The sequence below is a fragment of the Eleginops maclovinus genome, chromosome 8 (genome assembly GCF_036324505.1).
Source record: "Eleginops maclovinus isolate JMC-PN-2008 ecotype Puerto Natales chromosome 8, JC_Emac_rtc_rv5, whole genome shotgun sequence".
In the NCBI taxonomy this organism is placed as follows: domain Eukaryota; kingdom Metazoa; phylum Chordata; class Actinopteri; order Perciformes; family Eleginopidae; genus Eleginops; species Eleginops maclovinus.
The window spans coordinates 8070972-8098233 of NC_086356.1; the positions used below are offsets into that span (position 1 = coordinate 8070972).

Here is a 27262-nt window from a genome sequence, read left to right on the forward strand (position 1 = left end):
ACAGCAGCGACAGACACACTGATAGAGGTATAGATGGGCCATCGAATAAAATGAAAGCAACACAATGAAACATCAATATGATAAGAGACATGAAAAAGCAGACATACTATGACTCAATTATTATATACTAGGATATATTTGTAACAGAAGGGGTTTAAAAACATCACTAAAATACAGAGTAAGCACAAAAGAGGCAAAGCAATTTGCTTGATTTGTCGAGGAAGAATGATTAGACAAACATGAAGAACGATGGACTGATAAGACAGACACAGATCAAGTTATCTATCGATACTAGGGATGCACCGATTGAAGAAATGTCAGCCGATGCCTATACTTACAGTATCAGCTTAACCGATGCAGATGTTTTACTGTATCATCTGTAATAGTAGCATAATCCATAGCCTATCCCTTAAGAGAGAGAGAGTGGGATATGTGTGTGAGCGAGCGAGAGAAAAGTTGTCGAGCAAGCGTAGTAGGTTTCTGGAAGTTAACGAGAGTAGCAACGATATACCGTATGTCCTCCCAAGAACATCGAATGTTGGATTTCATTCACAGATCCTGCAGACACCCCGCAACACGTACATCCTATCAATAAAGCTCCAGGAAACATTTAAGAGACCACTTCAAATTTCTCTTAAATCTTTATCGCGACATGTATGGCAGCCATTCCAGTGTCTGTTGGAATTCCAACACAGCGTAACACTGTCAGTAGTTTATAGAATACGATAAAAAAAATATGATAATTTAACTCAAACACATGCCTATAAATAATAAAACAAGAGGAAATGGTAATGCTGAAATGGTCTCTTCATTTTTTCAGGGGCGGTATGATATTGATTAAAGCTGAAGTACCTATGAAGGATAAGAACGTGGACTCGCTGTTTAAAGAACTAATTTTGTTGAGTGAACATTTTATTCATAAATGCAAATTATGAAAGCCAAACCTCACATCGACGGATGGAAGAATGAACTCAAAGTATTTGCAAAATCGCTCCATTGCATGACGGACAAAAACGCCCAGAAACTTTTCTCATTCTTGGACTTATTGATGTTGTTTGAATAGGACCCGCACGTTTTCGATGGTTTGTAACAGGATTGTGTCAATAAACAACAAAAACAAAACAAATACAGGATAGCAGACGCCCCCCCCCCTCCTCCGAAGGACTTTGAAGTTACGGCAGACCCACATTCCCAGTTCTAATCCTTCAAAATGATAACTGGACTTCAGATTTTGTCCGTCAGATTTAAAAACAACGACGCTCACACCACTTCTCCCGGTCACCGTGCGGAAAATAAACATCGGCGACGGCCATCGGCGCATGTCACCTTATTTACCGATGGTGGTAAATAGGACTAACATCGATGTATCGGTGCATCCCTAATCGATACCGAAATACCTTCAAACTTAATGAATATAAAGTCAGATTAGACTAAATGTGTGAGTAGAATTATTCTGCGTCTATTCTCACAGTTTTCAGGTGTATTTCACTTCCTTGGTGTGGTGTAGCTGAATGTGTTAGAAAGCGCAGACTGTCATTTAAACTTTAACATGCTAATGGCGAGAGACTGCCTGACAGGAATGACGGTGAGCAGCAGACAGGCACCACCGTACGAACAGGTTGTGTGGGTGCTCAAGAGAATAACTTCCGAGAGGATTCTTGAAAGACACTGACCACACAAAACCACAGTACTGTATGAATACTTAGCGAGTGAGAGGAAAAGCAGGCGTGTGAGCCGGCGGATAGAGACAGACCTTGACGGAGACGGGCAGCCGGTTGTCTCTGAAGGCCTGGAAGCTGAAGCTGCGAGGCTGCTGCGTGGCCTTCCTGATGGGCACCAGGTTCCCGGAACACTCCAGGTGCAGCGGCATTCCCTCCATCAGCTGGGGGAGTTCCACAAAATGTTAAAAGGGACAGGATTAAAGCGGAAAGCATTCGTTTATCAGTCAATCGACATGATCGCAATACCATTTTTGATTTAACGATTGATCCTCTCAGTCATTTTTCAAGCAGAAATAGCCAAACAAATCCAAATATTCTTGGATTCAAGCCTCTTTTTCTGTCATATAATATTTTTTTGTGGCATTTTGTTGAGCAAAAACAGATCTTTGATTATGGTCTCCTTGAAAAAATGAATGGCGGATCAATCGATAAAGAACATAATCAGAAGTTGCAACTCTAGACAAGATAAATCATACCAGCAATGGAGTCTCAAGGTTTTTTTAAACAGCCAGTGTGGACCAATATCTTAAGACACAAACTCCCACTCCTCTGCATTTAAGGAAGCTCTCTAATTCCAGGATCATGCCTCTGAAGATGGAGGCGTTTTGAAGGAATGCCAGCAGTAGTGTGAGTGTCTTCTCTTTAAGCATGCTTCTTGCACCATCTTATGCGTATTGACTTTATAGTAGCTACAATTAAACTTTATTTATATACTGTAAATCACTCTTTTTTGAAACGGTCAACTGCTCAGAAGTGTGCAGGTATATATTGTTTCACATGTTATGAAAATGCAATAAATTTGATTGAGGTTTCAATAACCCCTGCTTGTTTCCCTCAACACTTTTCCCTCTTTGTGACCATGGCAACCTCTTCCTTTGCCACTGTGCTGACCTCTATGTCTCGACTGCGGGCCACTTCGGTGAAGTTTTCATGCAGCTCCAGTGTTTTGTCCATCTTGTCATCTGTCATGCAGTAACAACGCAAGCGTCCCTCACGTGCTTCATTCATCTTAGCAAAAACAACAAACTTGGCCATATATGGAACAGCCATCAACTCGCGGTACAGCAAATTGGCAAAGGTCACTGCCTCTGCCGTGCGCGGACAGTCTGCCAGCCAGAATCTAGATAAGGTAGGAGAAGATAAATAAGAAGTGTGCAAAAGGGAGCTGGGGAAAAGCTGATTGGTAATGCGTTTGTTTTGAGTGCTGCTGCTGGGGTGGGTGGGGGGGGGGGGGGGGGGGGGGGGGGCTGCTCACCTTGCAGAAACGTTGGTGGTGAAGTTGGCACAGCTGTGTGCGTACATTAGCTTGGTGGTTCCAGTGATGTCCTCCCATTGAGCTGGCGCCGTGCCACCTGAGAGATAACAACTACACTGTGTCATTCATGTAAGGACAAAAGGCAGCAAGTTGGTCGCCCCCCCCCCCACAGGGTGAGCAGGACACATGAACCCGCCTATTACACGGCTACTTGAAAAAAAGTAGTGTTTTTTGACATAAAATGGCGATAACAACATGATTTTATTGAATAATAATGATTGTATAGCTTCTTCTAAGTAGAAATTGTCCATTCTAGTCCCAACGACTGCACAAAAACATAAAGAGGTTTAAAAAAGAGTATAATGAAGAAAAACGAAACATGTTTTTTTGACCAAAGCTGATGATACATTGACCGGACTTCTTTCTGCGGATTGATAAGAATGCACAAAGTCCCTCAATCAGAGCTTCCATAGCAACAGTCTGTTATCGAAAAACAGCAGACTGCTAAATGTCCAAAAAGACCAATCAGAATTAAGTATTCAACTAAGCCTAGAAAAAGCACTGAAAAAAAAGGAGCAGATGTACACCTTCACCCGTTTGCAGCACATTAGATCGATCCAATAAATAATAAACAATAATCATTATTTCATTTATCATAAAAATACATTTGAAGGTCAAACATGCTCCTACCAATGACACTGCAGAGGAGGCGCAGGCTGGTGGTGTCGCCCTCCCCAGCATCCCGAGGACTCTCCCGCCAGGATGGTGGCAGAGGGATGCGCAGCCCGATTGGACGGTGGAATTTGCGTCGGCGTGGTTCGATGGTGACAACTGGGCTGAAGGTCGCCTGGTTGCCAAGCTGCCGAGTCAGCAGTTCATCGGGGATTGGCTGCGCCTGAGAAGATAGTGGCGGATGAAAGGCTTGTTTAAAGAAAGACGCACAACCAAAAGGTAGTTTGAAGGAGGTAAAGAAGGCTGGGGGGAAGAGAAGCACGATATAAAACGGCAGGAAGTACAGGTAGGTGATTCCAAAGGAGTGTACTTAGGCAGGGAAAAGAAATAAGGGGGAGGATACAAAAAGAAAAATGTGCAATTGACTGAAACATGAAATCCACAGCCATACTCACACATGCAACCAACTCATATTTCACACCTGACCCAGCTCAGATCAGTGCATCAGCTCGGTCAGTGTGGCTCACAACTTAAATCAGGCAACTGAGGAGTGATGAATGGCTGGATAAAAAAAGGAAAAGCAGCATGAGGCAAAAGCAAAAACTCTGACCCATGCAATTTCCTGAAATAACATCAGCGCTGTGACGAATCAGTGCTCTGACGGACGATGTGAGATGTAAGCAATGTCAAGTGACCAAAACAAAACCCATAACCGGTCATCATCTCCATGGGAAACAATAAAAGACAGTCGGCAGGAGTTAAACCAAGTGTGTGTGTCTGTGGACAGTCAGACAGACACCCTGTACGCATGCTAATTCAGAAATGGTGCAGTGTGACATGACACATTGTGGTATACCTCAGGTCTAGGTTTGGCAGAGGGATGTTTTATATTGTAAGTATGAGGTAGTCTTTAACAACACCCTGTTTCTCAGTCAGTGTAATTAAAAACAGTTTTGGGAATTTTACAAGATGCATTGTTGGAAAAAAGGTGATGCCACTGATTTGAAATGAAACATGCTGAGTGGACGTTTGTTGGTGTTGTCAGCGCTGTCAGTAAAGTGAGCTTTTCAGCGTTAAACTCTGATTCACCGTGATTTACCGTGAACCGTGAACACATAAGCTTTAGATTGTCTAGAATTTCTTATTGTCCTTTAGATAGCTGTTGTATTCAGTTCAGTTTCAGCTAAACATTTGTAGTAAACATCAAAACAATGTTGGACACAAAAATACAGAGTCTAAAATGGATTGTCTGCCTGTCGGGTTCGCAACAACTGATCGAATAATTCATGATCTTCGCTCAAACAGCAGGACTGAAGCACACAGTCAGTCTCAGTGAGGGATAGCACGGCTCTAACATATTTAGGCCTGTCGTTTGTCAAACGGACAGAGCATCAACTTCAGGATATGGAACCTGTCAAATCCCCACAGAGAGACTGAACGCAGCACAGACTGAAGGTAAACATGTCGGCATGGACCATTAAGTCCCAGACTGAGAGTAAGCTGTTTTTGTACTCTGTAATTTATCAGAAGCACCAGATTGTCCCGATTCTGAGAGCAAACTGACAAACACCTGATAAAGAAAGGTGTGCTGGATCTATAATGTCATTTTATTAAATGTGCAATCCACCCTCCTCTTCTTCCGTCCTTCCTTCTCCTCGTCTTACCTGCAGCCCGAGTCTCACTCTCTTGGTGACGGCCGTCTCGGGGAAGATGGCCTCGACTCGTGGGACTAGCTTACTGGTCAACCGTCCGCCTTCTGGACCAATCAGATCGCTCTCCTGCTGAATGCGGGACACCACGGCGAAGTAGAGGGGGAAGTCAGTGGAGATGATCCGGCGAATTCTCTTCTTCTCCAGCTCGTCGTGACTCTCGAGGTCTACGTTCAGGAAGAGGAAAGAGAACACAGAGGGATCAATGGTGAGAGGAGGATACATTTCAGTCGGATAATGTGTAAGAAAAAGTGCACTTCTGTGTTATTCCTACAAAAAAACAGCCCCTCTCTTTCCTGTGCCTTTGCTCTGCTACTCCAGGGTCATACATCAAGATTAGGACTGTCTTATCTGTCACCATGCAAGGTCTCAGGGAACAATCATTAGTTACATCATACTGACCTTCATCCATGCCATTCAGGATGGTTTCCAGCACTTCGTCACCATAGCGATTGCGGTGCTCCTTCCAGACCGAGCCGTTTTCGCTGCGGAGGACCACCAGCTCCCGGTCCCCTCGGCCCAGGGAGGCAAAGTGAGGGATTTCTACTATAACCGGCCTGTGAAAGGAGACACAAACAGAAGAAAAATCGTGGTTTAAATCAGGATAAAGGTTATTTCTGTTAAACATACCAAGCATCATAATTAAAAAAAAGCTTTTTATTAGCGACACCCCTTGTAAATGCTCTTTTAGTCCTTATTATTAACCTACTTTTATATTGTTTTATTTATTTTATAGGTCTTGGAAGTTATATTATATATTTAACAGTTTAAAAATCAACATTTCCTCTAAATTTGGTCTTTTAATCATTTAACCTTTATTATAATTAACAGGTTTTTTTAAATTTTCTCTGAAAATATGTTACTTTATTTTTACAGGTTTTATATTTTGCATCAAATCACCGAGAGGAATCATTATTTATTATATTTTCATTATCATCCCCTTTTACCCCAATGTGTGTCTTAATGATTAAGACTTAATCTTTCAAATGTTATATTTTTTTATCTGAAAAGGTCTTAACATCTGATCTGAGGGGAAAGTGCGATATAAATAAAGCTTTATTATTATTATTTGGAATTTGAGATTTTGTAGTTTCAACTGAAATGTCCAATTTTGTTCTGTTTCAATACTGTTGCATGGATTGTACCATCATTATTACAGGCTTGTCCTGAGATGTACAGACCTACGATTGTCCACTAGATGGCATCATCATCATGATCTTGTCATTTATATTACTGTACATATTTTTGTCATTATCTTAAAATAAAATCCAGTTCAAGTTATTGTTACCTCAGTCAGTCTCATTTGAAAGTTGGGATCCATTTCCAGCATATCTTCAATAAAAATTGCTACAAATTGCAGGAAACTAAAAAAGTAAACCTTAAACCGAAAACAATTGATATATAATATCATACTTTACATTTCTTAATATTAATATGAACACAGAAAAAGCCTCCATATCATATCTATAATGCCACATGCTAAAAATAACCGCACATACAGGCTCAAAAAACAACTGCTTGATAAATAGATTTTAAAGGAAGGCCATAAAAACATGTAAAGAAAACAAAGTAAAAAGTCGACTCACCCAAGGAACTGCATACTGGACGGCCCTAAGGATATGATGCGGCTAGCAAGCCCCTCCCCCTCCACCAGCGGAGGGGGCGTGGTCAGTTTCTGAGGCTTGACCAGGCGGCAGGTGATGCGTGTCGGCGCGGTGCAGGTGCGAGGCGGGATGATGACTCGCAGGCCGTGATGTCTGCTGCCTCGCATGGAGCCTCCCCGAGCATCCACCATGAAACTCACCAGGAAGCTGAGAGACAAAAAGCGACACGATGAGTCAATGAAAGAAGGATTGCAGGATCATTGAATCATCTATAAATGACATGCTGATTCAAATGCGTTTAGTGTTCAATAATGCCTGTTAGGAATATACGATTTAAGAATCAATATGGGCTCTCCTCAGGGAAATTCTCTCCTACTTAATTTCAGCAGTGTTGGGATTAATCTGGTCTCTGTCTGCTTCAGGGTGATTCAAACAGGAGACACTAATTCAGTATGTGGGTGCCCTTTCCTTTCATTGTTCTCAATGTGGCAGAGGAGGACCGGCCATCTGGAGGGGCCCTGAAGTGCAGCAAGAATGACATAAAAGACCTAAAAAAAAAGAGCCCCATGCTGTTTGATCTTACACTAGACGGGCAGCTTCATACAGAGGTAAGTGTGTGTGTGTGTGTGTGGCAGGATGACTCTTCTCTTTATTTTTTCTAATACCCTGACTTTATATTCTGCATTTTAAAAGCTGACTCATTGTGTTGTGCATAAATTATAATGAGGCAGATTAACACGACTGCATGAACATTATGAATTTCTTTAAATATGCCCTACTTTCATGTATCTATCCATTAAAAACTAAAACTCCTTTAGTGGTTTGATCAAGGGCAGCACAGCAGGTCCAAGGAGGTGAACTGGGAACCTCTCCAAGTAGCAGTCCACACTCCATTTTTAGGTCTGTTTGGGGACTTGAACCGGCGACCCAGTCCAAGTCCCTACAGACTGAGCCAGACAATTCTCTGCATTTGACCCATCCTAGTGTTACCCTATCCCCATTAAGTACCGCGCCCAGGGAGCAGTGTAGGGGGACGGTGTCTTGCTCAGTGACACCTTGGTAGCACTTGGTCTTTCCGGGACTCCAACAGTTCCCAAGCCAAGTCCCTATCTATACACTTCCCCACCACCGCCACGGTACAATCAAAGTGTAAACTCAATTCGATTTTTTTGTTTATCCTGAAGTGACAAACACGTATCTTTTATGATTGCCTCATTAAGAGTATAAATGCTGGGTTCAGTTTGAGAGAAAACAGCGCCTACAGAGTCAGTAATTACGGGGTCTCAGCATCATTGATGTTTTTGTTACTTTGTGAATATGTTCCTCCTTTAACAAATCTGTGTTTTCTCGTTGCAACTAGCAATTATTATTTTTTCAAAGCAAGTGCGAAATGAGACCCCTGACCTTAGCATGCTTTTCATTACAATTCTAAATACTTTTCCGTTTATTCCATCTTCTCTGTCCCTGCATGCATTCTGAATAGCTTTTTAAATACGTGTAATCTCCTTGAGTCTGACAAAATCCCTGCTTTATGCTGAGTCAGACTAGCAGCATCAATCAAAGACATATTTAAGTATTCCAAAAATGCAGCAAATTATTTCATTAGCCGACCCGGTGTGAATAGGGCTGGCCACAGGGCTGACGTTGTCTGAGGTCTCCGTAGCCGGGCTGCTCGGGATGAGAGAGTCGTCATCGTACTCCTTAGGCAGGGGGATGGGGGTGTGCTGCGGGCAGAGAAGGAGGAGAAACAGATAGGCAGGGGAAAATTGAGAGCCAATTAAATTACCACAACCAACAAATGCTTACAAAACATAAAGCGCCCTCTTAATATCCCGAGCTAAGCCTACCTGATCCAGCAGTACAGTCTCCGGGGACACACAAGGGATTCTGGGAATAGCAGGAGAGTAGGGCCTGTAGAAGAAGAAATGAGAATGATGTAAGACAAGAAATAGCTGACTTATTTGGCAATAAAATATTATATGATCACATTTTCTCATGATTTAAGACAGATAATGTACTGTGAATGGCAGCCATCAAATGACATATTTAATACCATTTCATCACATCTGTTATGTAAGGTTTCTTTAGAAAAAATGCAGTTTACTTTACAGAAATGTGAGCACACAATGACTTACGTTGTTCCCATGCCGCTCTCAAAGTCTCGGAGGGTTTTCTTAGGGGAGAGGAAGTCGTCGTCCTGGTCCTTGAAGTCGTCAAGCTTCAAATAGCGTCCTCCATCCATCCCGAGCAACTCGTCTCCTGAGGGCGAAATAAAGAGATAAGAAAAAGGGAAAAGGAGCAAAGAGGGGACACAAATTGGCAAAGAAAAGGTAGCACATAAAGAAGGACGAGACCACGGGAACACAGGGTGAAATGATGCTGATCTCAACTCTCGAGTTCTGCTACTAGTTATTTAGTCATTAATCTACCAATGGAATTCACCATACTCCCCCAATTTTTGTATTTCAAGTATCTTGAATCATGGTTGACCTCTCTATTTAAGTCAAAATATTGGCACTGGATTCAATTCCCAATAAACGAAAGTCAATCGTTACACCACCATCCTTCCCATCACTTCACCTTAATGGAAACCACAGAAAAAAAATGGCCACAAAGCAACGTTTTACTCCAACCGATCAAACCAACAACAACCAGAGCCGATGGAAACCAAAGGAGTGAAAGAATTGGTAAGACGGTGAATATCAACACGGTTTAGGACACTGCATGGACGGCAAACTGCAAGGCACCTGGTGACAGCATTTTTTTAGTGAGCATGCCCATTAAAGATGGAATCACATGTGGTGATGGTTGTTTCTGTGTAGGAGAAAATACCTCGATTATTAAGGAGGAATGGTATCAAAATAATGATCAGAACAACGATACAAGACAGTCATTTACAGACATTTAAACATTCAATAGGACAAGCTGCACAGGTAAACAAAAACATGTTAGAAGAAAAAAAAAATCAGAACAAAATAGACTCAAAATTAAGCTGTGGAAATGCTTTCATGTGAGTTGTATATCTTATTTTATTAAAACCAGAAAAGCACAAGTGTCAACTGTGCGTGTCACAGCTGAGACGCAGCGTGTGTGCAATTTAGCTCATTGATCAATTAGGCGGTAAAAGGCAGGAGCACACATTTTAAAAACGGCTCGATTGGAAGGCAGCTGTTTGTCTTCTAAAGACAGAAATGCTGGAGTTCAGTCGTTAATTAGTCCGCCAACAGAACGCTGGTAAACATGTCGTGACCACATGCTGATGAGAAAACAAGACACATTGTTGGAAATAAATCTCTGAGTACAGGGCCGGAGTCAGAAGAACTGATTAAAAAGACAATTAGTGACACACAGAGGAAATGGCAATGAAAGCACAAGTTCACGAACCACCGGACCGGACAAGATACACACACAGTCCTACCTAAAGTTAGCTGGGCAACCCCTACGAAGCAAATGGAAGAAGTGTTATAAACATCAAAACATTTTAAAACATTAACAACTCTTCAATAAGCCAGTGTGCCATACAGCTCCGGAAAAAATAAGAGACCACTCCAAATGTTTCTTGAATCTTTATCTCTACATGTATGGCAGCCATTCCAGTGTCTGTTGAATTTCAACACAGAGAAAAAAGGTCAGTAGTTTATAGAATACAATAAAAATAATAATCATTTACCTGTCTATAAATAATAAAACAAGAGAAACTGATAATGCTGAAGTGGTCTCTTCATTTTTTCCGCGGCTGTACGAGTCTTCTTCCACCAAAATCAAAGATTAAAATAAAGGATCCTAGTTGATAAACATAAGATATATAAATCCGATAGCCTACCTTCGTCCTCTGAAACATCCAAAATCTCATCTACTGTCTCAGGGAAACTCATGCGGTGCTTCTCCGTGGTGATCTGTGCAGAGCAGGAGGAGCGTGCGTTAGACATGTAGTCGGAACTGCTGCATTATTTTTGCGAGCTGAACCTGATCAAGACAACTATTCGATTGAACAGCTGAGTCACGATGTGTCAAGGCCACTCCTTGCGTACTGGTGTAACCATGTGAACCGTGCACGATGTGCTGCTGCTCACCGCGGAGACAGACTCCTCGGTAACCAGTTTGAGCACGTCGATGACAGAGATGTAGCCCAGCCGCTTAGCGATACCCAGGGGAGACGTCCCGTTCTGCACGGGGAGACGGGACACAACAGAAAAATACAACACAGCCTCATCAGCATGTACGGATGAATGGTAACAGGACAAGGTGATAATAATAGCAATAATAATAATAATTAATTCATAGCACCCACGGACACGTTACAACTTGTATATTCTAAGGAAAGGTTTAAAACAGTAAGACCATTATGATCCCCGTAATGGGCCTCCATAAGCATTCATCCGTTGTCATAGTATAATTTAGTTTATCTTATAGTTTATTTATCTTAAAAGCTATCGCCATCTTACTGTACAATATGTATCTTTACATTCTGTTCTTGTATATATCATACTCTATTTACGTGTATATAGATTTCTGCCTGCACTATTTTATTATTCTTATCTTATTTTTGAATTTGTTTGATTGTTTTATGTCTTATATAACTATGTTGCATTGTTGGAGGAGATATTCATTGCCCTTCCTATACAGTAGCTCATGTGCGTATGACATTAAAACCTTTGAATCTTGAAAGGTGATACTCAGATGACGGTCAGATCACATGGGAGGATATCCCAGAGCACACCACAGATAGGAAAGGAGTCTTAATTTTAAAACATGTTACGAAGCTACAGGCCATTCCATAAGTGATGCACGTTTAGGAAGTTAGTACAGATCAGTATGCTGACTATCTCTTTAAGAATATGTAGGAGGTGTTATAGCTTTACGAGGAAAAAAGGTATTCATATGAACGGACCTGTGCACCTTTACAGGAGCTCGTCAGATTTAGAAAATGATGGTTGACTAGCAACTCGTATTTCTATCTAATTGTTTAACTAAATTAAAGTCCATCAAGCCATTTGAATCCTATTCTTAAAGTAGATTACAGAGGAGTCCTTTGCTTTTGGTTTTCACATTATCTATAGGACAGCGGTTTATCTCTGCCTCAGAGTGCAGCTACAGTGTAGAGAAGAAGATTATATCCGAAAGAGGTATTCCTAAAAGTGTCTCACCGTGGTAATCTCATTGGGCAGCGCTCCATGTTTCAACAGCATGGTGACGATATCAGTGTGGCCCTGCTGAGCTGCCTGGTGCAGGGGAGTGTAGCCCAACTGGAGGAGAAACATGGAGGAAGGTCAGGAAGATGGAGAAACACGGATCAAGTATTTCCATCTTTGATCAAGGTATGCTCCTCATACGGCTTATTTAACAAACTGATGTGTGTTTGAAAAAAGCAGGTAAACTAAAGACACTGCAATCAACATAATATAAAAGTGAGGCGGAGATCGTTTACCCTGGTCTTGCAATTCACATGGGCCTGCTGCTGCAGAAGAAACTTCACCATTTTGATGTTGCCATAGTGACAGGCCACATGAAGGGGTGTGTATCCCATCTGAGACACGACACAAGGGAGAGACAGGTGTATAAACACTTTTGAAAATATGAAGCAAACTTGTAAACAGACTTCTATACATTCTTTACGTCTTAAACACAGGTGCTTTAACTAGTTCACATTAAATATGTATTGATTACCATTCACTACTACGGAAACTACAATTATATGAAGTTGCTATCCACTTCTCCATTCCAACATGGACAGATACGGGAGACCTAAAGCTGTGTAATGAATATTATACATGGAAACTATTAATGACAGAAAGCCAAATGACCACGACAAGATGCTGTGAAGTCTGGCATATTCAGTCTATTTATTTGTGATGGAAACTTCTGGAGCAATGGAGACAACACTCAGAGAGAGACGGGAGAGCTGGAACTTTGATGGCAAACACTGAAGGTTTATTATGGAGTTAACAGCCGGAGAATTGACAAGACATCTGCTGCAGCCACGAGTTGACAGAGCGGCTGCCCGACAAATTCTGAAGATCTCTACAATACGAGCTTCTGACTAGTTCAGTGTGTATAATCAACATTCTACATTAAACTAAACAAATATGGTTCATGAATGTAACTAAAGCTGTCGCACATTGGAAAAAAAATGTGCGCCAAGGAACCTATGTTCCAGAAGGGCTTCTAGACGTCTCTAAACGATAAACTATCTCATGTCAGCTTGTGCTTGGTCAGAAACTGGCATCAACGAAGCACCAGAGCTGCCCCTCCTTAAGGGAGATTACAGCAACCCCAAGGCCAAAGAACTATGCCATGGGAATAGAGACAGAGGAAAGAGAAAGTGATGAACTGTGTCAAAAGTTAACTACCTAAGCCAAAAATTCCCTAACATTATTTACTGTCCTGGCAGTAGAAGACTACGTTATGACACGGTCTCCATAAGAAAAGTGGAATACTCTGTTCCAGTGTCTACTGTTCTTGTGCAGTAATGCCTGTTCTATCATTGTGCGAGGCAGGTGTAACTTACCCGTGAGGCAGCGTAAACAGAAGCTCCTTGTTTGACCAACATGTCAGCGATTCCCACATGACCTTCCTGAGCCACAAGATGCATAGGGGTCAACCCGTTCTGAAAGACAGAAGGGATAAAGGGAAGGGTTGTTTTCATTGGTGGAAAGCTATGTAAATCCACTCTTGATACGTTCCGATCCGTGGTAATACTTCACCTTGTTTCCCAGGTTGACGTTGGCCTGTTTGGAGATGAGCAGCGCCACCATGTCGGGCCGTCCCTCCTGAGCGGCCAGGTGTAGGGACGTGATGCCCTGGAGCGACTCAGCATTTGGTATCGCCCCGTTCTGCAGCAGACAACTGGCCACCTCCATCTGGTTCTGCTTGGCCGCTATGTGCAGTGCAGTGTAACCGTTCTGTAGCGAGGAACAGGAGAAAAGGACACACACACACACACACACACACACACACACACACACACACACACACACACACGTCGCTTTTCTTAGCACGACTGTTTAATTTTAGATTAAATGCTGTCATAAGAGAGTGCTTTGGGGAAAAAGGTTGTTATGTAAGGTACTGTATTTCCAAGTATAACACACTCATGTGGCCTGTGTGTCTCTGTGCACACACACACACACACACACACACACACACACACACACACACACACACACACACACACACACACACACACACACACTCAGTAGTGAGCATCTTACTCGGGCGGTGCTGTGTGCAGATCCTCCCTTGCTGACCAGGAGCCTAACAACATCCAGGTTGTTGTGATGGACGGCCACATGAAGGGGTGTCAGACCATTCTGTTAAACACACACATGTACATGTATATAGACACACACACACACACACACACGCAAAACATGTATATATGAAACACATACCGTGATAATATCCAAAAATGCCGCTATTTGGTCACACTTCAGGCTCTTTAAAGGTGTGGACTTTATTTTGTGTATGTGTGTGTCAGGGACTGATGTGGTCTCACCTTTCCAGCAGCGTTAGGGTTGGCCCCTCTCTCCAGGAGGAGCTCGGCCACGTCCACCTTCCCGTATTTAGAGGCCACGTGGAGGGGAGTGAAGCCTTTCTGCTCAAAAAACAAACGTGCCTGTCATTATTGTTCATTTTATTCTCTGTTGTTGGAAGAATTAAAAATAAACAAGCATAACAATGTACTAGATGCTGTTTAAGTAGAATTATTACATTCCCAAATAGTAAAAGTAAGATCTCAGAGCACAAAACAAAACATGTTTGCCTTTAGTAGTGTATAATCTTATAGTTTGGTTAAAGCTGAAGTGTTCCTGCAGTGATTGAGCATTATGAAACCATACCTTGGTCATCTTAATCTGCTGTGCCCCGGCGTCCAACAGGATGCGGATAGTGTGGACATGTCCTTCCCGTGCGGAGATGTGTAAGGGCGTGTGGCCTGCAGTAGTAGCTGCGTCAGGGCTGGCTTTGTGCTCCAGGAGCAGCTTGACGAGTTCCTTGTGACCCATGCGGGCCGCACAGTGTAGAGGTGTCTGATCATCCTGGACACAAGGAGAAAGAGGTAATTTAAATTTAAAACAGGGACACATATCATTAAGTAGTCAGTGATGAAGAATCACGACTATCCAGACACCTAGCTGATAGTTTTATGAAAGTGTAAAAAGTAGCATGGGCTTTCTCAATGAATTCTGGATGGCAGTTATTGATAAAAACATTAAACTTAAAAACACAAAGTTTGTTCAGGGTTGTTGTGGCTTGTACCTTAGCTCTGGCATCCGCTTGTGCTGCGTTCTGCAGCAGGAACAGAGCCACTTCACAGTGTCCTGCTCTGGAGGCCATGTGGAGGGGAGTCTCCACTTTCTGGGGAGGATAGAAACAGACAACCGTCAATTCAATGCAAAATACCTTTATGAAAGCAACGCAGACTTTCAATTCACTTGTCAATTATTTTGTAATCCTGAATACAAGAAATGAGTAAACCAAGTCCGACCCAGTTCTTTTTTTAATATGAGAACGATTTTTTTTTTTTATCCACCTTGTTCATATCGGGGTCCATAGTTCAAACACTGTCCATTAATTTCAGTGATTAAGAAACAATTAATGGGCTATACTTTTTAATTGAGCAGGCTTTTATTGCTTAATCCATTTCTGGCTAATTGTTTAATGTTTGACCTACGAAATGAATCTCCTAATGTAATAAATTGAGTGTGGAATGAATTCTCTATTAAAAAAGGGAAGACACAGAGAGGAAACTTCGTGTTGTAAATCTGTTTGTGAGTGTATCATATATTTCAATGTTGGACAGTAATTTAAAGAGAAGAGAAAATAAAGTTTATGGGTTAAAAACAAACGGTTCTCACCACATTGGAAGCATTAGGTGAAGCCCCTCTCTGGATCAGGTTCTTGACGATGTTCAGATGGCCCATGAATGCTGCTACATGAAGAGGAGTGAGACCAGACTGCACACACAAACACACACATACAGAAAAGGTCACTAAAGCTCAATATCAAAGCATTACAGAAAAGTCAAGCGTCGTTCTAGTTCTTTAGCCACACCACATTACACATGTTCTGCCAACGCTGGAGCTTCAATGTTCATGTAAGAAGCTCAAACAGAGAAACATGCTTTATGGAGGCCACTGAGTGGAAGGTTTTCTTTCCGTCAGAAGGCCGTGTCCCTGGTGGTCTCATTGTCTCACCTCTGTGACAGCTTCTAGGGAGGCAGAGTGCTTGAGCAGCAGGTCCATGGACCGCATGTGGTTCTTCTTGCAGGCAATATGGAGAGGTGTAAAGCCGTTCTGGAAACACAAGGAAATAGCTCAGAAACTTTTTCCGTCTTTTTACAACATTGCTTTAATATCTCAGTGTTCTATAAACAGTGATGGTGATCATCTCACGTGGTGCTCTGCTGATTGAATATTGAATTAACTTTAAAGTGGGCGTGAAAGATTAATTCTAATGTTTTATCTTGGGGAGCAACAGAGGAGGAATAAATTCAGAGCTCAGAATTAAAGATGGGTGATAAAAAAAACTAGTTCTGCATTTCCTTGCAAAATATTTCAAACAAAGAAATGTTTTTGATGTCTTTGTTTGTATTATATTTACAGCACCAGGGCTTTTTAGAAGCACTAGTGGACCAGGAAACGATATCAGCGTGTACTTGTTTAGGATCAGACTATATAACCAGTGCTTCCTAATACTATATGCAGACGTGCTGCTAGAACTGATTCATTCTTAAAATATGAATAAACTTTATACATGTAGTACTTCAATCAATATACTATACAAATGAAACACAAAGTCAGTAGGCCTAAATCAGTCTGCCCTGACCTAAAGGTGATTGGGGTGATTCTTACAGTATCTGCTGTCCACAGCTGCTTCAACGTATGAGAAGCTCCTGAAATCCCTGCACTTGCTGAATCAGCGTCTTTTCTGGCTTTCTTTTTAGCAAATGTAGCGTCTCATATCTTATCTTTGAAACACATTGGAGTGCAAACGCTGTTCTGCAACATTAATAACTCAACTACTTATGGGGAGAGTATATTTGCGTCTGCCGCAATCGAATCAGATTTGATCTTTTTACCTGAACTCTTCAGTGAGGAAACTAATGCGTTTCACACTTGAGATTCTCAGGGAAAGTTATTTATGTTACTTTCCCCCAAACCTGTATTGTATTTATCACCCTTTACTTTCCTTGGCAGGCTACATTTGAAATGTTTTCAATAAAATAAAATACACCTGGGCCCTTTTTTAACAGATGGGAAAATGATACCTATATAAGGCCATTTTGAAATACATATTTGCTCCATACAAGACATAAAACAGTCCCGTATGGCCTTCTTGATTGATTGTTGACTTCCACTACTAAAACCCTACCAAAGCTCTTGCATTGGCTTTGGCCCCCTTGTCCAGAAGGACTTTGGCCATCCGGTGGTGACCGCAGTGGGCTGCTACATGAAGAGGGGTTAGATGGTCCAGCGTGATGTCATCGATCTCAGCGTTGTACTGCAGCAGCTGCCGGACACAGTCCATGTGATCCCCCTGAGCTGACATGTGGATGGGGGACAGACCATTCTGTAGAAGAGACAGATCGGGACAGAGTTAGGGAGAGAAAGGGATGTTCATGTTCAAGATAACATTTCTTGTGTTCATGAGGGCTGAGCCTGAGTCTTTAGAGGGTAAATAATCAACACTGTGCTAAAATGACTTCAACTGGCAATGAGTCTTGTGATAATAATATTTGCTTTGACATCAATGGCTGATGATGTGATTTCCTAGAATGCTCGGTAAACAGACCCATGTGTAAAACATATTGATCGAAGCTAATTAACCAAAATTGGATCAAAGTGTATTAGTTTCTATTAATCTGATTCATAGGCTGGTTATCTGTTGGCTTTGAAAAATTGTCCTACAAGATAGAAGGGACAATCAGTGCTGAACAGTGATCCCTGATGATCAGTGCCGATTACAGCGCTTTTAAGGTCAGTAATGGCTGAAACGGCGACCCCAGCGAATGCAGTTTTTCCTCATCTACCTTGGTTTTAGCCTGGATGGGAGCACCGTGTTCCAGCAGGATCTCGATGATGCGAACATGACCGTTCCGTGCTGCACAGTGGAGAGGAGTCAGCTCATCCTACAATAAAAGAGGGACAGACCAAGGAAATGACATAAGAGACAGGAATGAGCAAATCAGCAGGGAGGAAGACAGATGGAGGGGATGGGTATTTGGAAAGCATAAGTGAATAAGTGCCAAAGAAGAGAGAGGGCGGAACAGAACCCTACCTTGGTTACGGCATCAATCTGTGCTCCTCTGTCCAGCAGTAGTCTGACCATCATCACGTTGCCCCTCCTGGAGGCTATGTGAAGGGGCGTGATGCCATTCTAGAGAAAAAGCGTAAAAAAAGTCAGGTTTAATAATCATCACAGCATAAAGAAGAACACCTAAGCAAGAAAAATATACACAAATCAAACAAATCATATGAGAAGAAATAATCTCCATTTTTTCATATACGAAAAAAGAACAAAGCAAAACCATTCTTCAGGTAAGGGGTAAAAAACCCATGTATTTTAAAGGGGCCTTATTGTGCTCATTTTCAGGTTTATATTTGTATTTTGTGCCTCTAATGTGACATGAAACATGCTTTAATGTTCAAAAAGCTCTTCTTCTCATTCTGCCTGTGCTGCAGCACCTTTTTTCACCCTCTGTCTGAAACCAGAGCCTTGGATTGGTTGACTGGCCGGCTCTGTGGTGGTAGGTCAACCGCTTAAAGATGTCCCGCCCCTAAATCTATCATGTACAATGCATTGGAGAGCTAGCCAACATAAGCGCGAGTGTTAGGTAGTGATGTCATTATGAGTAGAGGCGTAACTATGGGAATTTAGCCTTTGCAGACCATTTACATGCACAAAAACCTGTATATCACACTATAGGAAAGGGAAAAACCCCAAAAGCATAATAGTGTCCCTTTAATATTCCTGTATTTTGTCTCTGTATACACAATGTTTGAACCACGCCCATGATTCCTTTGAGATCTTGTGAGAATCTGACCTTGGGGGTGAAGTTTACATTGGCTCCTCTGTTCAGCAGCAGCTGGGCGACGCTCATGTTCTCATAGTGGGCTGCTATGTGGAGCGGTGTGAAACCAGTCTGCAGTGAGGGAGACAGAATAGGAAAGAATAAACAGTATAAATGAGGATAATTACAATCTATTTATATCAATGTTCAAAAACAGGGTGACGACAACGTGCAAGACGCAGATTATGTAATAGTTGGGGATATAAAGTTAGAAGCAACAGTCAGACAATAGCCTAAATATTCACGGTTTGTAATGAGGATCATTTTGATAATGAAGAAAGCTGTAGCACTAACTGTTCCTTTTAGTATTTGCTCTTTTTCTGTTTAGCTTGACACACAATCTCAACGAGTGTGTACCTTGCTGAGCACGTCAGCGTTGGGGTCGTTCTGCAGGAGCACAGCGGCTGTGCGCGTGTCGTCGTTACGGGCGGCGATGTGCAGAGCGGGGAGCCGCACCTTGCCCTTGGTGCCATAGTTGATGAGCAGTGCCACGACATTTTCATGGCCCTGCTGCAGGGCTACTGCGAGGGGAGTGAAGCCGTCCTGAGAGAGGGGGCAGCGGGACAAAGTATGGAGGTCATGATGGGGCAGAAATTAGACAGGAATGCAGAAAATGGAGGGAGATGGATAAAATGAGTAGGACACTGTACTATATTGATATGATACACGTACTTTATTTTCTACAGCTGATTCCTGTCCATTAATATAAACATGAATTAATTTATGTACACATTTTGGACACTTTTTTTGACACTAAACTGTCCTTTTCATGTTAGGAATAATTTTCGTAGGCCTTATGTCACATACAGTGGGGCAAAAAAGTATTTAGTCAGCCACCAATTGTGCAAGTTCTCCCATTTAAAAAGATGAGAGAGGCCTGTAATTTTTATCATAGGTACACTTCAACTATGAGAGACAGAATGGGGGAAACAATCCAGGAAATCACATTGTAGGATTTTTAATGAATTTATTTCAAATTATTGTGGAAAATAAGTATTTGGTCAATAACAAAAGTTCATCTCAATACTTTGTTATATACCCTTTGTTGGCAATGACAGAGGTCAAATGTTTTCTGTAAGTCTTCACCAGGTTTTCACACACTGTTGCTGGTATTTTGGCCCATTCCTCCATGCAGATCTCCTCTAAAGCAGTGATGTTTTGGGGCTGTCGCTGGGCAACACGGACTTTCAACTCCCTCCAAAGATTTTCTATGGGGTTGAGATCTGGAGACTGGCTAGGCCACTCCAGGACCTTGAAATGCTTCTTACGAAGCCACTCCTTCGTTGCCCTGGCGGTGTGTTTGGGATCATTGTCATGCTGAAAGACCCAGCCACACTTCATCTTCAGTGCCCTTGCTGATGGAAGGAGGTTTTCACTCAAAATCTCACGATACATGGCCCCATTCATTCTTTCCTTTACACGGATCAGTCGTCCTGGTCCCTTTGTAGAAAAACAGCCCCAAAGCATGATGTTTCCACCCCCATGCTTCACAGTAGGTATGGTGTTCTTTGGATGCAACTCTGCATTCTTTCTCCTCCAAACACGACGAGTTGAGTTTTCACCAAAAAGTTCTATTTTGGTTTCATCTGACCATATGACATTCTCCCAATCCTCTTCTGGATCATCCAAATGCCCTCTAGCAAACTTCAGACGGGCCTGGACATGTACTGGCTTAAGCAGGGGGACACGTCTGGAACTGCAGGATTTAAGTCCCTGGCGGCATAGTGTGTTACTGATGGTAGCCTCTGTTACTTTGGTCCCAGCTCTCTGCAGGTCATTCACTAGGTCCCCCCGTGTGGTTCTGGCATTTTTGCTCACCGTTCTTGTGATCATTTTGACCCCACGGGGTGAGATCTTGCGTGGAGCCCCAGATCGAGGGAGATTAGCAGTGGTCTTGTATGTCTTCCATTTTCTAATAATTGCTCCCACAGTTGATTTCTTCACACCAAGCTGCTTACCTATTGCAGGTTCAGTTTTCCCAGCCTGGTGCAGGTCTACAATTTAGTCTCTGGTCTCCTTTGACAGCTCTTTGGTCTTGGCCATAGTGGAGTTTGGAGTATGACTGTTTGAGGTTGTGGACAGGTGTCTTTTATACTGATAACGAGTTCAAAAAGGTGCCATTAATACAGGTAACGAGTGGAGGACAGAGGAGCCTCTTAAAGAAGAAGTTACAGGTCTGTGAGAGCCAGAAATCTTGCTTGTTTGTAGGTGACCAAATACTTATTTTACCGAGGAATTTACCAATTAATTCATTAAAAATCCTACAATGTGATTTCCTGGATTTTGTTTTCTCACTCTGTCTCTCATAGTTGAGGTATACCTATGATAAAAATTACAGGCCTCTCTCATCTTTTTAAATGGGAGAACTTGCACAATTGGTGGCTGACTAAATACTTTTTTGCCCCACTGTATCTCTCCTTGTGAGGGGTCATTCTCTCCTAAAGTCAAGTTAAACATAATCAAAATAACAGAGACATGCTGAGCTGTCTGCACAAAACTGATGAGTCGAGACTGACACAGCGTTCTCTGGTATGGAGGTTAAAGGAGATAGAGGTCGGGGACAGTGATGATACTATGTTTCAATGAAAGATTTTATTTAAGAAGTCATTGATTGCTAAGTCTTTTCATTAAAGGCATCAATTCATCTCCAGCTTCCTTGTTTTCCAGTGAATGCTCCAAAAAGAGTCTCCATCACACGTACCTCAGTTGGGAGGCTCTGATTGGCTCCGTTCTCCAGCAGGAACTTCACCACCTCCAGGTGATTCTCTTGTGCTGCCATGTAGAGGGGGCTGAACCCTTTCTGTAAAGACACACACACACAGCATGCATGGGTAAACAGACACCGAAATAAGGGAAGAGGCGGACTATACATTGACTCAAGCACTACTTTTTTGAGGTACTTGACTTACTTTAGATCCATGTTATACTACTAAACATATGGAAACATATATTGGACTTAAACTTCACTAGATTACTCCACGTCTTTAGTTACTGTATTGTATTTTTTATTAATAGCTAATACATCATAAAAATAAGTTAATCAAAAATCATTTTTAGCTCCACCTTCAACAACTTTGATAGACACATTGCGCAATTACCATACAGACTAGGGCGAGTACTCATAAATGAGTAATTGAATATATTTAGATTTAAAAAGGCCTTTAGCATCTTATAGGCAGTCTCAAAAGTGTGTTTATATATTACAAATGATTTTGCCTGCATCCTCTAGAAGTTTAAGCGAACGACACATACACGGATAGCTCTTTAGCAGGTGTGTCACATACGCACTCACACACACACTGACACACTCCCACAGTCCTGTCTGAGTCAAAGCCGGAGGTGACTCACATGTGACTGGGCATTAACGTTCGCTCCGTAGTTGACGAGCTCAGCCACCACCTTCTCCTGCCCTGCCAGCGCCGCGATATGGAGAGCTGTGTTCCCTTTCTGGAGGTCACACACACACACACACACACACACACACACACACACACACACACACACACACACACACACACACACACACACACACACACACACACACACACACACACACACACACACACACACACACACACACACACATTGAAAGAGAGACAGGGAAAAGTAGAGTGGGCCGGAGGGGAATGATTACAACCAATGGCCTAGATCTCTAAACGGAGAAGTCGACACTAAAATACATTAATGCATCAGCATAGAAGAAAAACATTGATGATAAAAGCGGTAAACCCAAATAATTACCACACTAAAATACATTTTAATGTTTGTTATTTAACAGTTCTGTTAGAAACTCAATTGCAAATATTCTGTAGTTAGCTCAAGCACTTTCTCCCCGTCAAAGCATCTTCTTTGTGAAAGAATTTCTTATTTCTTATTCAAAGACTAATCCATAATCTTGTAAAGCTGTTTATAGTTTTGCTGGGTACAAAGTTGGAAGATTTGGTACACTGCTTTCTCCAGCTGAACTGGCCCCAAGCTACATGTGACAGAGGTGCTGGGAAGGTGTGATAAAGAAATACCTTGGTGGTGGCTTCCAGCGTGATGCCGGAGTGCAGTAGCTCCAGGACCATTTTAACGTGGCCTTCTTTAGAGGCCAGGTGTAACCCGTTGAGACCATTCTGAGAGGGAACAGAGACATTTCGTCACACACACAGTCAAGACCTATTCAACTTTTGAGAGCAGTGTCTGTATCCTAAAGCTTTAGTAAGGGTATGATAGTCAGGATTACTATAATCACAGTCTGTATAACTGGAATGTGAGTCGAAGTGGTGGTCTTAGACAACACGCACGCTAAGCAACAGATTCTACACTCCTGAGTAAACAATAGAACACATCTCTGAAAGATCTTTATACTTGCTATCATTTGGCCTTGCCCTCTCCTTGGCCTTTATCATTGTGGTCTAAGCCACAACCACTGACAGCTGGAGCAGTGGTCTGAGAAACCAGACTGTAATGTGTTCTGCTAGTGAACATCTTTATCCTCCCAAGTTTATTTGAATCACAGTCAAATAAAACCATTCCACATTTGGAAATTAGGGGAAAGGAAACACACTGATTATTCAGTCTCATGCCCCTGTGAGCAACATATGTCCTCCTGCTGTGTCGAACATCACTCGTCTAGTTACTGTATTTCTGAAAATAAAAGATGACAGCAGGAGGACTCGGTTTGACGAATTGAAAAACCTGATGAGCATGGAGGAAAGGAAGGAGAGGGAGGGGACAACTGTTTTATCCTTACATCGTCCATCTGCCTGTCTGTTGTCTCTGTGGCGGTACAGTGTTGTATGACAGCCTGCTGTACCAAGTGTGACCAGCAGGGGTCTCAGTTACCCCCTCTGCTCCCAGGCTTCCCCTCATACTGCGGTGTGACTCCATTCACATGGGTAACATTGCTTCTGTGCGAGCATGCGCAGCAGAGGATGGGAAACACACTGTGTATCAATGACACACACTGTTCAATGTAGTGTGTGGACGTGGGCTGTGTACACACCGGACTAAAGCAAATACACATTAAATGTTGTTTTTTAAACACAAGAATAGCACATTAATGTCCATTAACACGCCCTTCTGCAAACAGCTACATGTGAGTGATGAGAGAGAAAGAGAGTGCCGGCATAGCAAGGACACACAAACAAAAATAACAGCTCTGCCCTGGCCACAGTTCTCTGTAAAAAGACATCAATAAAATAGTAAAAGAAGAATAATCCTCAGGAAAAAATCAAGGGGAAATAATTATAATAATGACAGTTAGGGTCTTTAAGAAGTAAATGATCACACGGTTATGGGAATAAAATGAAATGACTGTAGCTGATATCAAAAGTAATCATGTAGTTGATTATAATCTTTAACCACATATATTATGGACCATTGAAAACACATTTCTATAGTCGTTAATTTTCAGTTTCCCGTCTACTGTAAATTTGTCTCTTTTAATTACAAGTTCAAATAGTGACATGCAATTTAGCAGAAAAGTACAAATAATGAAAATTATAACAGCATCAATACAACACATTTCAGAACTATCGTTGTGTGAACATAGATTCAATGAATCTGTTTGTTTTTTTCATCTAAAACATCAACCCACACCACGCTACTTTACGCTGCAATCTGACAAGAGAGAAAAGAACAACTGGAATCATATAGGCGGATTGTTGAATATTTTTAAGGATATAACTGATAATAAATACATATATAACATACATAAATAAAAAAGAGGTGTGAGACTTGGTGTCAATTCTCTCTCTCGAATTCACATTTAAGAAGAGCAAGAAGAACTTTTATTTAAACGTGTTTTCCTTCTGTTTGTTGAATGAACACAGTCCATACTCCTGAATTTCCCCACCGGGATAAATAAAGTTCCATCTTATCTTATCTGAATACAGATATGCACAAACTTGCTTTTTTTTTTTACAGAGAGTTGCCAGAGCGAAGACGTTGCCAGGTTTTTCTGGCGCCTTTCTCAAGGACACCTCTGCAGACATGAACTGCCACCTCTCCAGCTATCAGACCACACTCGGTATTCGGTCTGAACGGGTCTTGAAACAGCGACCCTTCAGTTCCCAAGCCAAGTCCCTACAGACAGAGCCACTAACCGTCATTGGAGAAGCTTTATTGGCCCGATAAACGTAGTACTGTGTTGTAAAAGCATTGTGCGAACAAAACCAATTCTAAGATGCATCTATACCTTTGCATTTACAACACGTTGTCTTTCTCCTTCTCTCTGTATGTGTTGCAGCATCAGCTAGCGCTTCCATCTCTCTGAAAGTTTCTGTGTATAAAAGCACTTGTCCTTTCACTCAAGCACTCCTTCTCTGCACCCATCCTCAACCAACAGCTGTGTGTGTGTGTGTGTGTGTGTGTGTGTGTGTGTGTCTAAACCTAACACATTGACTTTCACGCGTTCACAGTAATGCCTCTTGATTTGGCCTGAGTTCTGTGGTCCTGATGCAATAAGGTGTAAGAGACCAGACAGCAGGGCTGAAGATTGAGGGGACTTTAATCTAATACACTTAATTATTCATGCACACCACTTTACACAAAAAGACAGAGAATCAGGAGGTCTAGGAGTCGTGAATTTTTCATTTTCTTTTTGGGGGCTTTTTCCCTCCCCTAATTTTTCATCCTTTGCTGAAGCTGCATAATGGCATTCCATTGAGACGTGATGGGGCTCATTCCCCTCAAAGATCCTTTGCTCCACATTTCATACAGTTTCTCATAGGAATAAGAGGAAGTTCCTGAGTACCTTTCTCCTTTAAATCTGCTCCATAATCGAGACCTTCTAAAAGCCTTTGACTCTTCCACATGGGTGAAAAATGACTTGAGAAATTAGTGCAAGCAGCAAAAAAACCCTTTATTTTTATTTCAAATCAATTCTGTGCTCATGACTCTCTTGCTTATTAAAAACATATTTAAGCAATGTATGAAACACTAAAGGACAGATATTTTACCAAACTAGATGTCAAGAACTCTTTCTTTCCTCTTCCTGATCTGCTGCCCCCGGCCATGAATGACTGAATCGGAGGGAAATTTCTCCTGAGGAACATTACCCACTGAAGCAATCATGTTCCCTGGCCTTGGTCTGCTGCTTATATGTGCATGGGTCAGAAAACACTTTCATTTTTATTATATACTGACAAGTTCACTGCCTCAATGGCTCACTCCATCGCAGACTTGGCAGAATGTGTAGTTAAACTTTATTAAGTGTCTTTAGAATTGTTTTTGACTTCCCCTGACAATATGCATGGACTTGTTGCACGCAGCTCATGGTTTTTCATGTAAATCAAATAAAAAATGTGCTAATATTGTAATGTAGCGTTTAGTGCGCACCGTCAGAGAGAAAAAAGATTGGCACTGAATGAAGATAACTCCAAATGTTTTAAAGAAAACATGAAAGCTATTTGCTGGAGTTGTAAAGCACCGAGAGTGTACTAAATGCTGCAGTTGATTTTTAATACGAGGGGCAATTTATTCCATCTCCCTCTACTCGCACAAACACATGCTAACACACAGCTTTCTGGAGAGCGGATAGAAAGGAAATAGTCTCACTTGATTGGCTGAGTTGATGTCGATTCCGTTCTTCAGGTGGTCATGAGCCTTGTCCAGGTTACCGGAACGAGCGGCACGCAGGAAGCTGGTTGCTGCATCGGCCTGCAACGAGGAGGAAGAGGAGCACATATAAACCCATCATGTAACACAGGGATACTGCTCTGAGATAAAACACATTCTACTGTGGCTGCACAATCATCCAAATAAAATCCAAATGTGGACTAATGTTATAGGGTCCTAAATGTTCTTTTTTAGGGTGTGTTATATAGGTTTTCGTGCAAGTAAATGGTCTGCATCATAGGCTAAAATCCAGAAGGTTGCCTCTCACACACTCCCACACCTGAAAAGACTTTATTGACTTCTGTGACCCAATGACATCACTATGTAACACTTGTGCTTCTATTGGCTAACGCTCCAATACATTTCACATGATAGGCTAAGGGGCGGGACATCTCTAAGCGGTTGAAAAATAACAACAGAGCTGGCCAGCTAACCAATCAGAGCAGACTGGGCTCTGGTTTCAGACAGAGGGTGAACAGACAGTATGAGAAAAATAAAGAGCTTTTTGAACATTAAAGCATGGAGACATGTCACAAAATACAATTATGAACCCAAAAATGACCACAATAGGGCCCATTAAAGGCTAAAAATGTGATAAAATACCAATTTGAATCAAGTAGCGCACA

At 41.9% G+C, this 27262-nt stretch overlaps 1 protein-coding gene across 1 annotated transcript in view; it reads right to left on the reverse strand.

Moving 5' to 3' along the window:
- LOC134868910 (ankyrin-1-like) overlaps window positions 1–27262 on the reverse strand; it is a 79027-nt gene that overhangs the window by 16359 nt on the left and 35406 nt on the right. Inside the window, exons 2-33 of the mRNA XM_063890302.1 lie at window positions 26577–26678; window positions 23051–23149; window positions 22380–22478; window positions 21733–21831; window positions 19389–19574; window positions 19005–19103; window positions 18239–18337; window positions 17991–18089; window positions 17333–17530; window positions 16156–16254; window positions 15817–15915; window positions 15218–15316; window positions 14800–14997; window positions 14457–14555; window positions 14173–14271; window positions 13666–13863; window positions 13470–13568; window positions 12390–12488; window positions 12109–12207; window positions 11035–11127; window positions 10785–10857; window positions 10380–10400; window positions 9097–9220; window positions 8809–8872; window positions 8573–8685; window positions 6944–7168; window positions 5760–5914; window positions 5313–5524; window positions 3667–3871; window positions 2977–3073; window positions 2613–2841; window positions 1754–1882 (exon numbers count right to left, since the gene is read on the reverse strand). Of these exons, the coding sequence (XP_063746372.1) occupies window positions 1754–1882; window positions 2613–2841; window positions 2977–3073; window positions 3667–3871; window positions 5313–5524; window positions 5760–5914; window positions 6944–7168; window positions 8573–8685; window positions 8809–8872; window positions 9097–9220; window positions 10380–10400; window positions 10785–10857; window positions 11035–11127; window positions 12109–12207; window positions 12390–12488; window positions 13470–13568; window positions 13666–13863; window positions 14173–14271; window positions 14457–14555; window positions 14800–14997; window positions 15218–15316; window positions 15817–15915; window positions 16156–16254; window positions 17333–17530; window positions 17991–18089; window positions 18239–18337; window positions 19005–19103; window positions 19389–19574; window positions 21733–21831; window positions 22380–22478; window positions 23051–23149; window positions 26577–26678 (4008 nt within the window). The remainder of the gene's footprint in view (window positions 1–1753; window positions 1883–2612; window positions 2842–2976; window positions 3074–3666; window positions 3872–5312; window positions 5525–5759; window positions 5915–6943; window positions 7169–8572; window positions 8686–8808; window positions 8873–9096; window positions 9221–10379; window positions 10401–10784; window positions 10858–11034; window positions 11128–12108; window positions 12208–12389; window positions 12489–13469; window positions 13569–13665; window positions 13864–14172; window positions 14272–14456; window positions 14556–14799; window positions 14998–15217; window positions 15317–15816; window positions 15916–16155; window positions 16255–17332; window positions 17531–17990; window positions 18090–18238; window positions 18338–19004; window positions 19104–19388; window positions 19575–21732; window positions 21832–22379; window positions 22479–23050; window positions 23150–26576; window positions 26679–27262) is intronic.